Source organism: Adiantum capillus-veneris, chromosome 16, assembly GCF_014529385.1.
Source record: "Adiantum capillus-veneris isolate H3 chromosome 16, ASM1452938v2, whole genome shotgun sequence".
NCBI lineage: Eukaryota > Viridiplantae > Streptophyta > Polypodiopsida > Polypodiales > Pteridaceae > Adiantum > Adiantum capillus-veneris.
In genome coordinates, this window is record NC_140946.1 from 74,714,832 (window position 1) to 74,728,171 (window position 13,340).

Consider the following 13,340-nt stretch of genomic DNA (forward strand, 5'->3'; position numbering starts at 1 on the left):
ATGCCAGTTCAGCCCGCCACCTTTCAGAGCCAGCATGCTGTCTTGAATGGACAGGGAGCTGGATACCAGGCTATGCACTCAGTTTTTCCACCACCCACGGTACAACCTGGGTATTTCGGGGGTGGATCAGTGTTCCAAAGTATGGCTGGTTATGCGTCTGGAAGTCAGCCGTACATGCCAGGAACAGTGTTCGGGGGTATGCAAGGCATCATGCCAAACCCCATGTATGGTACTATCGGCATGCAACAAGGTTTCCACGGCAACCAAGGCCAGTTTGGGGTGCCACAGGGTCATTTTGGCATGGCTGGTTTTTCTGGACAGCAGCCAGATATCGCACCTCTTACGCAAAATGTGAATGGCCAAGGCGTGCCGATCATGCCTAGTACAGTGCCCATGTTGCAGACCATTCCGTATGACAACTTGGGGGCACTAGAGAAGCCGAAGGCTTACAAAGAAGGTGGTGCAGCAGTAAAGTTCAGTACCTTCAGTGGTTTCGAGGATAAGACAAAGGCCCTCACTTTCCTCCAACAGTTTGATACAGCTTATGCGGGAGGGAATTTTACAGAGGCCTCGAAGGTTAGGAAAGCTGCCACTTTCTTAAAGGACAATGCGCTTACATGGTGGACGACATTGTTAATGCAAGGACAGGCACCCGCCACTTGGGTTTACTTCAAGCAAATGTTTGCATCTGCTTGGCTATCAAATGAATTTGAAGCCGATGTCCTGACAGATTGGCACCAGCTTACTTCAGCTTCGTGCAAGAGCTTGCTGGAGTACAATAGGAGGTTTTGTAAAGCGTTACTCTTACTGACCTCCTACAGATTTGTGCCACTGACAGAGCAGATAGAGAAGTATTGTTGTGGGCTGCCTAAATGGCTTCGTGATTACTGTACAAAGAATAGAGTGGCTACCCTTACTCAGCTTATGGAAGTTGCGAACACTGGTCTTGCCTTGTTGAAAGGAGAGGACAGTGGATTTCCGAGCAGTGACAAAGGAGGGCAGCAAAAGAAAAATTCAGCGAAGAAGCCCTTTGTGAAAACGGCTCCTGATGCGTCACAAGGGTCAGAAAAGGCCATCAAAGACAAGGATTCAGCCGGGACTTCTGGAGCGCAGGCAAAGAAACAGAAAAGGAAGCCTTTTGTGCGCAAGTCGCTCGAGGAAAAGAAGATCCTAATGGCTGAGAACAAATGCTTTATATGCGAGCAGCCTGGTCACTTTTCTATCAATTGTCCACAAAGGAAAAGGCCAGCCGACTCAGAGGATAAAGAAGATCAGGAAGGCAAGAAGCCAAAACCCACGGCAGGTTTAGTGCCAGACATGGTGGGTGACAGGCCCAGCACAGATGCCAGTGAGTTATGCAGGGCATGGGGTAAAGTTAGGGATCAGACGGCACTCATCTTCTTTGATCCAGGTGCCAAAGCCAACTTTATCTCACCAGAGTTAGCTATGAAGCTCGGCATCAAAGCTGAAGAGATGGGGTACACCGTAGAGGCAGGGTTGGCATGTCCTGGCCACTCAGAGTGTGTTACTCCCATCATTGGAAAACTGCGTCTGCATATTCAGTCGTATGTGGACACTGAAGAGTTTTACATCATGCCGCTGGAAGGTTGTGACGCCTTGTTGGGGATCCCGTGGATGTTCCGAGTGCATGGAGTCTTGGATGCCTACAACAAAAAGATCACTGTACAGCATAGGGGCAAAACTCACATCTTGGATGTAAAGCTTAAAGGAGAGTCAGTCCCTATTGTATCTGCTTCTGCTATCACTTCTGTAATAAAGAATCATCTTTCTGTGTACTTGATTTTTGCACGTGATGTCTCAGATAGTGATCAATCAAATTTATCTGTGTTAGATAAAGAAAGGTCAGCATTTTTGCAAAAGTTTAGTGACTATTTTTCTGATTCATTACCGTCGCAATTGCCGCCAGAGAGACCTGAGGACCATCGGATAGATTTGGTGCCAGGGTGTAGCCCACCAAATAGACCTCCCTACAGGGTTAGTGCGGCGCAGCAGAAAGAGATTATGGGCCAGGTTGAGGAGTTATTAGAGAAGGGGCTGATTCAGCCTAGTTCTTCACCCTTTTGCTCCCCAGTGCTCCTAGTGCAGAAGAAGGATGGCTCATGGCGCATGTGTATTGATTACCGTGCGTTGAATAAGAATACCATCAAGAATAGGTTTCCTATTCCTCACATTGATGATATTCTCGATCGTTTAGAGGGTGCTGCAATTTTCAGCAGGATAGACCTGAAGGGTGGGTACCATCAGATTCGTATAAGCCCAGAGGATGTGCACAAGACTGCGTTTAAAACGACATTTGGTCTTTATGAGTTTCTAGTGATGCCGTTTGGGCTAACAAATGCTCCAGCCACGTTCAACAGAATGATGGACCGGATTTTCCGCTCGCATCAACAGTTTGTTGGAACATTCTTCGATGACATGATTGTGTATTCGAAGAATGAAGAGGAGCATAGGCGTCACTTGACCATTGTGTTCGAAGAGCTGCGCAGTCACAGGTTACTTGTCAATCCTAAGAAAAGTGAATTCTTCCTTGAAGAGATCCACTTTCTGGGCCACATAGTCTCAAAGGATGGTGTTAGAATGGATCCCGCAAAGGTCGAAGCTATCAAGACATGGCCAGACTTGAAGACTGTGCACGATGTCAGAAGCTTCTTGGGATTGTGTTCCTACTATAGAAGGTTTATCAGAAATTTTGCAGAGATAGCATCGCCTCTTCACGCATTGCAAAAGAAAGAGGTCACTTTCAGATGGACCCAAAAAGAGATTTCAGCTTTTAGTCTCTTAAAGGAAAAGTTGACTTCAGATCCAGTTATTGTTCTGCCAGATCTCAGGAAGTCATTTGTGGTCCAGTGTGACGCGTGTGGCAGTAGCATCGGAGCAGTGCTAATGCAAGATGGACGGGTAGTAGCCTATGAAAGCCGAATTTTGCAAGGGCCAGAGAGGACTATGCAAGTCTATGAGAAAGAGCTCTTGGCCGTGATTCATGCGCTTTCTAGCTGGAAGCACTACCTCTTAGGTGCTGATTTTGTTGTCCAAACAGATCATCAGACCTTGCGATACTTCTTGACACGGTCAAAGTTATCCGAAAAGCATATGCGATGGGCAAACATTCTTTCCATGTTCCACTTCCAGATTATGCATGTGGAAGGCAAGAAGAATGTTGTGGCTGATGCGTTATCAAGAAAGCCACAAATTTCAGCTGTGTCAATTCCTTATCATCATGAGTTAGATGACATGAAGGAACAGTATATTGCTGATGAAGATTTTGCAAGGATCTTTGAACAGTTACAAGAGGGGTAACATCACGAGCACTACCTCCTCAGAGATGGTTTTATGATGATGCATGGCAGACTTTGTGTCACTAGGCCACTGCGACATAAGGTCATGGAAGAGAGTCATGTCCCACCGTATGCAGGGCATCGTGGCATTGATGCGACAGTTAAAGCGGTAGAGACGTTCTTCTATTGGCCTACCTTGAGGAGAGATGTGGATGCCTTTGTGCGAGCATGCATAGTTTGCCAAAAGGTCAAGTTTGACAGGCAAAAGGCACCAGGGTTGTTACAACCACTGCCGATTCCGGATAAGCCATGGGAAAGCATTGCTATGGACTTTATCTTTGATCTTCCAAGCACGCCAACAGGGAATGATGGTATATGGACCATTATCTGCAGGTTCAGCAAGCAGGCCCATTTTATCCCTGTCAGGAAGAAGATAAAATCTGATCAGATGGCACGCTTGTTCATGTACAATGTGTTTAAGTACCATGGTATGCCACAATCGATTATCAGTGATCGTGATCCTCGCATGACCAGTTTGTTCTGGAGAGGATTGTTTGAGAACATGGGTACTACGCTGAAGTTCTCGTCTTCGTTTCATCCACAAACTGATGGACAGTCAGAAGAGGCCAATTCTACTGTCTTAGATCTGCTGAAATGCTATGTGTCAGATAATAAGGGCAAGTGGGAACAGTATTTGCCTATGCTTGAGTATGCGTACAATAATACGGTGCATTCGTCTACTGGCAAAGCACCTTTTGAAATTGTTGAAGGCGGCAAAAAGGTTCCTCCCATTTTGCACACAAAGGACAAGATCTTTGAGGCAGATCGATATGTTGAGAACATGGATGAGATGTATAAGAAGATTTAGGTTGCCTTGGAGAAGACTCAGGCAAAACAGAAAAAGGCTGCTAATCGTCACCGTCGTGAATTGCTACTATCACCTGGTGATTGGGTTCTCTTAAGGTTCGAAAAGGCAAGGTTAAAGAAGATGAAGGGCAAGGAACGGCTGTTTCCTAAGCTCAGGATGCGTTACTATGGGCCTTTTCAAGTGCTTGACAAGATCAGCGATGTGGCTTACAGGCTGAAATTGCCTGATGCATGGAAGATTCATAATGCGTTTCATGTGAGTCTTCTAAGACCCTTCGTGGGTGATGTGCCAAAAGATATGCCAGTTGAGGATCAGCCACAAGTTGAAGAACTTGATGAGATCTTGGTACCTGAGCAAGTTTTGGCACATAAGGACAGAAAAGTTAAAGGACAAGTTGCAAGACGTTATTTGGTGAAGTTCAAGAACTATCCGCCTATGGATGCAAAGTGGATGGAAGAGCATGAACTGTCAGAGTCACCAAATGTATTGCAGCTTTACCTTGAAGCCTTTGGGTTACAGCCTACTTATGCCCCAACCCAACGTGTGCAAAGGAGGGGTAATGATAGAGCTAGTACATCAAATGTACATATGAATTCAGTGCCATAGATGGAAATGGCAAAAGTATGAAGGCCTCATTAAGTCATTTGTATCTATGTATGTTACGACCTTTCTTGCGGATACATGCGATGATAAAAGAGTGTTAATAGCACAAGATCATCAGTGGCGTGTATTTATGGTATGCAATCGAGGACGTTTGCGATTTCAAGAGGGGGGTATGTCACGAGGACGTGGCAATTATTAACCATGTCACAGAGATGTGGCAACTGCTAACCTTGGTTGTTGGTTTCTTTCCAATGGGGTTTATTTTATTTGTTTAAGACCCTCTTTTTGAAGTAGCAAACGGTCGGACATTGTATGGCCAATGTGAACGGTAGATTCACCCGCAGACGGGAAGTGGTCGGCACTGGAATTCGTATGGTAAGAGGATGTCTAGGCTCAGAGCAAGATCATATAGGTAGATCATATAGGTCCCCCCGTCGCACTTAGCAAGTTGGTGGATACTAGGAAGTGAACTCAATTAAGGCGTAAAGTCAAGGTGGGACTACCAACAAAAAGTATCCAACAGTTGGGCCACATTGCACTTTTGGATGCGGTCCCAATGAGGATAGATGGTCAGAAGACCAGTGGGAGCCCAGCGGAAGCATCTCCTAAAATTTAGGGAACTGCTATTTTGGGCCGTGAAATGTGTTCGCGTCATTACCTTCGGTATGACTAGGGGAACACTTTATAACTCTGCCGCGAAGTCAACTGACGCGTCGGTTGGGATATTTTTAAGCGGCGAACCCGAAACGGGAAAATGCTTGTAAATGCGCCAAGTGTCACATTTTCAGGGACTTGCCTCTTCCAGAAAAATGGGCGCTGATTTTTAAGCTGCGAGAAGCCTCATTTGCAACCTGTCACAGGTTAAGAGCTATGGAGTGCTTTCTTTCCCTCTCATGTACAGTGTGGTGCTAGGAGTGATGCCCTGCACACTACACACTGCTCTCTCTCTCCCCTACGTGCAGTTATGTGATGCCCCACAAGAGGGCTACTCATTTGACTGATGTACAGTTGTGTGGGTTCATGCTTTTGTGTTGAGGCAAGAGCCTCCTTGAGCAGGAACAGGGGTAGCTAACTGCTGCTCCAAAGCAGGCACTGGTGAGGGTCATAACCTCACCGTACAGGTGAAAAATCAGCGCTGTGTATGCGCTGTAAATTCACTGTTTTTCAGCCATACGGACGCCAGGATCATTGGGAATCGTGCCCCACTGGCAAAGGACAGTTAGGGGACTGTTTGGGGCTGAAAACAGGGCAAAAACCAGTAAATACAGCGTGCTGAATTTACTGTTTTTGGACAGGAATCAGAGGGTATACGACAGTGCAAGCGAGTTCCAGCAGGGGAATTGGTTTCGCGCAAGTTTTGGGGCTGTTATGCTGCCGAAATTTGGCCAAATCAAATGGTATCTAGGTGGATACACGTGAAGGATTCCCAGGACCTTACCTTGTAATTTACCCTCCTAAAGAATAAAGAAATACCAAAAGGGGCGCCAATTTTGGGGCCTACAGGTTGTCGGCGTCTGCTCGGAGCATTCTAGCTTCCGAGCCGTGTGTGAGTTGAAGTGTTAATTCCCATTACAGGTTCTCTTTGCAAAGTGCTCTGTGTGTGTGTATAAAGTAAAGAATTTCGGGTGAAAGCCAACGCCTACCGCCCTACGGGCCGGTTACAGCCCACACTTACAGAGTTGGAGTAGAGACACCAAAGATAGCTGGGCTGCTACATACTTGATATAAAGAGAGATAGGTCACTCCTCCAGTCCTACTAACTCTAAAGGAGGACGAGAGTCCTAGCCCACAGACTTCTTCTTCCAGAGATCCACTGTTGCACTGCCGACTACTACCCACAGAGGAGTCACACTACAGTAGGCAAAGATTGTCCGGTCCTGTAGGGAAGACCTTGAGTGACCAGGCACCCGCCACAAGGTTACATTAGCGGGAGATTAGAAAGATCTGAGCGCAACAATAATAAGCCAAACAACACAGGGTGGAACAAGCTTCTTGGACCATACTTCCATCCTTCGTAGAGTTTTCACCCCATACCCACCTAGCATGATATCGAACGCCCACATTTTGGTAGCTGATGGAGCTAGATAGATAATCGTGCATATCATGACTGTACTCGCCAAGCATATACTTTTGGCCTCAGAGTTTAGAGCTCCATCACTCATATACCAAGTAGTCTCTCGAGTCTCCCCAAGGTTTCTCCCAATCGGTTTGTAGTAGTATTTTCATTTTGTACCTTTGTCCTTTTCTCTGGCTAGCCAGATGACACACGGAAATACATTGATCTATCTCATAAACCAGGCTCAGGCCTCTAGCAGACATTATTAAAGCTCACCCATTGCGATGATAACTCTAGGTGTTTACTTCCAAACAAAAGGCGACACTATTGGCTAGCTTCTAGGTTCTTCAAAGTATTCTTTTGTTTTACTTTATACCCAATATGCAGAGTGGGATGTAACACACATGTATTTAATCAGTCCTATAGGCCAACTTTGGCCTCTACAGGACGTTAAAATAACCATGTATGCACAAGTATGGTATATGTAACGGGGACGGGCACCACGTGCCAACGGAAAAGAACAGACTGAACAACTTTGAGCACTTCAAATAACAACTGAACTGAAATAGATGCACGACACACGAGACGGGAGTGGTGGAGTTCCACCCCACGAGAGCACTAGCCCCAAACCTTGGCGTCCCTTTCGGTATTTCTTTATATTGCTTCAACTCAGTGCAAGCCGGTACTCCACACTCTACACCTTCACACTGAAGTGTGCCAAAGAATGAGCCCTTGGCTCATATTAAAAGGCCCTTGGCCTCTCAAAAGCAGTTACATGAAAAGTTATCAACTCAAAAGCACCTGGTCCAAAAGCACTAGCGCCAAAAGCTGCCAGCACGTTTCATGGAAATCCGTACACCTGCCACGTCAGTAGCGCAAATCGCGGGCGTCCATACACTTGCCACGTCATCAGGCTCCAAGCAAATCTTTGTGCGTGTGTCTGGGTCCCGCTTCATTTCATCTCTTTCACTTGGGCCCCATCGGACGGGTCCCATAAGTTGGTGGGAACTCATCTTTAAAAATAGGCCTCTCGGCAAGACTTTGCAAGTTGGTAAAACTTCTTGTGCTTCTTCTACTTCTTCTAGGGTTTAAGCCCCTCGGCCGGGATTTGCAGGTTGGCTCCGTTCTTCAATGGCTTGACACGTCAGCAGTTTGTGACATCCCCCCTTCTTGATAAAACGTACATATATGCAAAACTCAAGTTAGCTCAAATATTTATGAGGGTCATTCCGAGGGACATTTCGAGGGACAATCAGTTTTCTCATTCCAGATTGGAGCTCTTGATATCTTGGGTCGTTGGCTTCCCAGAAAAATCTCACTTAATAAGGAGTTTCATTCCGAATCGGAGCTCTTGATATTTTGGTGTAGTAAAATTAGCATCACACCCAGACCGCGCTGATCGTGTCTTGATGCACCAAAATTACATACCCAGGCAACCTCATCCAATTAGGAATATTCAGTGGTTGGCACATCACTATGCAACACAAATGCTCACATATGCATGTTACAAGACATAGAAACATAAAGTCGCCAATGTACACTTCCCCCATCTTGGTCCGGGCCATGAGTTGTTCAACGACTCCCTCATCACTCCTCCCGCAGATAACCTAAAAAGGTCCACACCATGAGTTCAGAGCACTGATACAACCAAACACTCCCCAAATCGCAACCTGCGTCGCTTGGAGATTCAAGCATAGAACCAAACGCTCCCCAAACATCCTATTTGTGTCGTTTAAAGGTTTTCCAACATACATCGAAACGCTCCCCAGACATCCCGTCTGCGTTGTTCTGAGGTTCAAACAATACCAAAACAGGATTTCTCAATGCTCCACCTGGGATTATATCACCAAGCATTGAAACTAGTATTAAAACCAAAGTCAAACAATTCAAATCTGCACCAAAACAAGTACCATCCATTTCAAACAAATTCCAAACAGGATCACGAAACAAGTTCTCAAACAAAATTCAAAAAACTGCTAAATCAAACTGAAAAAGCATTCTCGACATCAGTTGAGTTCCAAAGTCGACAGGGCTTCCATCCTGGAACCTGCACCAAAATTAGGGTTAGATTTCTTCCATAAGGTTGTAGTCGACCGCAGCATGGTCCATAAGCTCTTGAATAGTCAAAACAAGCCTCGACAAACAAAGTTCCCGTCGCAGTGATGGTAGGGCCAATAGCAATCACACTAAGCCTTCAAGGTTATCCGTTCAAGAAGAGACACCTGCTGAGAGATGTCGAGAAATTTCAAGTAATAATCTGCCAGGGTTTCTGTGGCAAGCATTTCAATATACCCCACTTTGCCAGAAGCTGCACTGTGAAGATAGATGTTTGAAGGCATATAACTTTGGGCAAAATTTTTCTTGAAAGCTTGCCAAGTCCTTGGAGTGTCCAGCTTGGTAGCTAAGACATCCACCACTGCATGGCACTGCCTCTGAGAAAAACATCAGCTTGAAACATCCTTGATCCTTCTCTTCCAAGTGATCTTTATGGCTTATGCCCTATAAGACAGAGCGATGAAGACGGGAGCACGCCCGATGCGCGATGGAGTAAGGGTGGGAGTGGCTAATAAGTCCGGGGTCGAGACACGAACATTCTTTAGTAAACTTTCCGAAAAAATTGGAAGCCCCACCTTGCTCTGTCTGCTCTTTGATAGGACCGGTATGCTTTCAGAAAAGCACACGCCTAAAGATCTGATACCACTGTAACGGGAATGGGCACCACGTGCCAACGGAAAAGATCAGACTGAACAACTTTAAGCACTTCAAATAACAACTGAATTGAATGAGATGCACGACACACAAGACGGGAGTGGCGGAGTTCCATCCCAAGAGAGCACTGGCCCCAAACCTTGGCGCCCCTTTTGGTATTTCTTTATATTGCCTCAACTCAATACAAGACGGTACTCCACGCTCTTTATCTTCACACTAAAGCGTGCCAGAGAATGAGCCCTTCGCTCATATTTAAAGGCCCTTGGCCTCTCAAAAGCAGTTACATGAAAAGCTATCAACTCAAAAGCATATGGGGCAAAAGCACTCGCACCAAAAGCTGCCAGCACGTTTCATGGAAATCCGTACACCTGCCACGTCAAAAGCACAAATCGTGAAAATCCATAGTCTGTCACATGGCACTGCAGCGCAAAACATGGGGCGTCTGTATAGCTGCCACGTCATCGGGCTCCACGCAAATCTGCGTGTGTGTGTGTGTGTGTGGGTCCCGCTTTAATTCATGTGATGCATCAGAAGTACCCGTTCTTGGTGGCCCTAGAGATATCCCCGTTAGCAGTTCTCCCATCATAACTCTGAATGATGCACTAGAAATATTTGTACTCAAATGTCTTAAGTGAGAAAACCCCTCTCACTTATAATTCCGATAATTCTTGATAACTATTTTTCCTAGTGTCTCAAGAGAGAGAACCCCCTCACTTATAAATCCAATAATTCATTTAGAATTATATGTGCTTCAGATAAAGCTGATTTAGCAACACTTTCACAAAATAGCAAGCAGAGATTGATCAAGCCCGCAAACACCCCAGAGCATCAAGATACCAAGCATAGAGAGCACATCACCGGGCTATCCAAGAGATTGGGCTACAACATGAGCAGACCAACCAAAGAGAGATAAGAGTGGTGGGGGATTTCTTAGATCATGCTACTATACTGTGGAGCTCCTTTCCCCTACCCACTTATGCATGCCATAGTACACCCCCAATTTAATACCAGATGGACCTACTAACCCTTTGCATATCATGGTTATAATCCCCTGTGCATATAGTTTCACATCCATTAAAGTTAGAGCTCCATCCCCCTTACACATGTACACACACCCCCACAACAATCTATTTCATTTTGTACCACGTTTATTTCAAGCACTTTTGTCCTTTTTCTAGATACCCAGAGGACACACATGTACGTCGTTTTGTCTCATAGGCCAACTTTGGGCTCCAAGCCCTTCGTATAACTGAGGCTCAAAGTCAATAAAACAAACAAACTGTCAAAAGAGAAGCCAGTACAGCCAGTTTAGACTCCAACTTTGGATACTACTAAATGGAGTAAGCTACGATCGTGAAAACTAGACCTTGCTTACCAGGATTAAGCTCTTTTTGATGGTGCAGTGATGATTGTGAAGTTTGAAAGATGTTGTCCTTTGCATACAATGATTTCAATTACTTCGTGCACAAAGTTCCTTAATCTGAACTTGTGAAAGATCAACCCACACAGTCTACTTACAATAAGCCACATAAAATCAAATACCTTCCAAAGAAACAATCCTGCCCATTTGTTGGCTGATCTGATCTATAAATAGACGCATTTGGCTTGTGCAATGATTCTCGGCTTCAACCTGAGACATTTTCAAGCAACAAACCATGAAATTCAACAGTTCAAGCACAACAAACATCTCAACAAGCGAGATACAAATAAACCAGTCAAAACTTATCCCATTCCTTTCACTCTCCCCCAATATGAAGGGCACACCTCAAGATAAATGTACAAAGCTGATAACCACAGAGGAGTGATCCCCAAAATGTCCAAGAAATATACAAAATTACCAAGACTAGTTCTTGGTTATGAAAAGAAGCTCTCAAACCTTCTAGCATATACATTTTCTTGTAATCCAAGAGGGGCAACTTCCCCTCATACCATGTCATGAGCACACACAGCAAGAGGAATATCATCTCTATGGTACAATATTCCTAGGAACCTTATCGGGCTCAGCAGAGGCAGGTGGTATCTCTACTGAAGAAGAACAAGCCAGTCTTTGAGCTACTGTCAAGCAAAACACTTACCTCAGCAAAAGCCCACAAGATTGCATGATTTCCTAGTCACAAGATGCCCAGAAAAACTTGAAGATGAGGACGATGGTTTTGCCTCATTGATTCAAAAGGCTTTCTTGAGGCTTCCTTTGTTCTCATGCTCCCTTTAGGGATTCACTTTTTTGCAAAAACTGGTTTTAATTGAGAAAGCCGCAAAATAAACAAGAGTGAGCCTTCCTCGAGTGGTGGAGTGCCACCCCAAGAGAGCACTGGCCCCTGGCGCCCCTGTCGGTATTTCTTTATGTTGCTTGAACTCAGTACAACGCCGTACCCTTTTCTCTAACTTACACATGGAAACGTGCCAGAGAATGAGCACATGGCACATATTTAAAAAGGCCCTTGGCCTTGGAAAGCTGTACATGAAAAGCATCAAGTCTAAAAGCACCTAGACTCCCCGAAGCTAGCACTAGAAGGCTATCTGTACAACGCACTGCCACGCGGCAGCTGTCAGCGCAAAACGCAGAGTCTGTACAGTTGCTACCACGTCATCAACAGTCAACGAAAAACGCGGAGAATCCGTACAGGGTGGTACAGGGTGCCACATCAGCAATCCACGCGATTTTTGTGTCCTGGCGTGAGTCCTCTTGCATTATTTTAGCGTCTTTAGGTACTTGGGCCCCCATCGGACAGGGTTCCATAAGTTGGTAATAACTCTTTTATTATTTGGCCTATTCAGCAAGGATCTATAAGTTGCTAGGACTTCTTCTGCTATTGCTACTTCTTCTCTTTAGGGTTTAGGCCCCTCGGCCACGATCTGCAAATTGGCTCAATTCTTCAGTGGCTTGACACGTCAGCAATTTGTGACATCCCCGCTTCTTGAAAGAAGAGTGATCGTTCGCCATGATTATGATATATCTGCAATTATCTAGTTGTTTTGTATTTAGCTACTTTTGAACTTTGTTTGAGAGAGTACTCTTTGCAATTTGTTTGAAATGGATGGTATCTGTTTTGAGCTTGTCTTGGTGCCGATTTGAATTGTTTGACTTTGGTTTTGATACTGGTTTCAATGCTTGGTGGTTTACTCTCGGGTGGACTAGTGAGAAATGTTGTTTTGGTATTGTCTGAACCTTGAAACGACATAGACGGGATACCTGGGGAGCGTTATATTGTACGCTGAAAAACCTGCAAACAGGATGTTTGGGGAGCGTTTTGTTGTATGCTTGAAACCTCCAAGCGACGTAGGCTGCGGTCTGGGGAGCGTTTGGTTGTATCAATGGTCTGAGCTCATGGTCCGGATCATTTTATGTTATTTGCAGGGGGAGTGACGAGGTAGTCGTTGAGTAGCTTCATACCGCAGACCGTCTGTCTCGGGGGGAGTGCTTAGTGGCGCTCTTCGTTGTGTCTTGTAAGATACATGTGTGAACATTTGTGTTACATTGTGATGTGTCAACCAATGAATATTCCTGATTGGGTGAGATTGCTTGGGTAGGTAATTTTAGTGCATTGAGACACCCGTACAGATTAGCAATGTTTGGGTGTGCAAGCTAATTTTGCTACGCTGAAGTATCAAGAGCTCCGAACTGGAACGGGAACACCGATTGTACTTCAAAATGACCCTTGTAATCATTCGAAAGATGTCTCTATCTCAAACTGCTCGCTATCACCATCGCCACACCCTTCCCCTCCTGCCCGTCAGCTCGCAGTGCTCCCCCCACCCCACCCCACCCCCTGCTGCCCCTGCCCGCATTGCCCACTACCTGCCGGCC

At 45.5% G+C, this 13,340-nt stretch overlaps 1 protein-coding gene across 4 annotated transcripts in view; it reads right to left on the bottom strand.

The window, feature by feature from the left end:
- The window catches only part of CGL1 (alpha-1,3-mannosyl-glycoprotein beta-1,2-N-acetylglucosaminyltransferase), a 140,100-nt gene that overhangs the window by 91,811 nt on the left and 34,949 nt on the right, over nt 1-13,340 (bottom strand). For all 4 annotated transcript variants that reach the window (XM_086485156.1, XM_086485154.1, XM_086485155.1 and 1 more), the window contains one exon: nt 11,075-11,162. In XM_086485156.1, the coding sequence (XP_086341282.1) occupies nt 11,075-11,162 (88 nt within the window). The remainder of the gene's footprint in view (nt 1-11,074; nt 11,163-13,340) is intronic.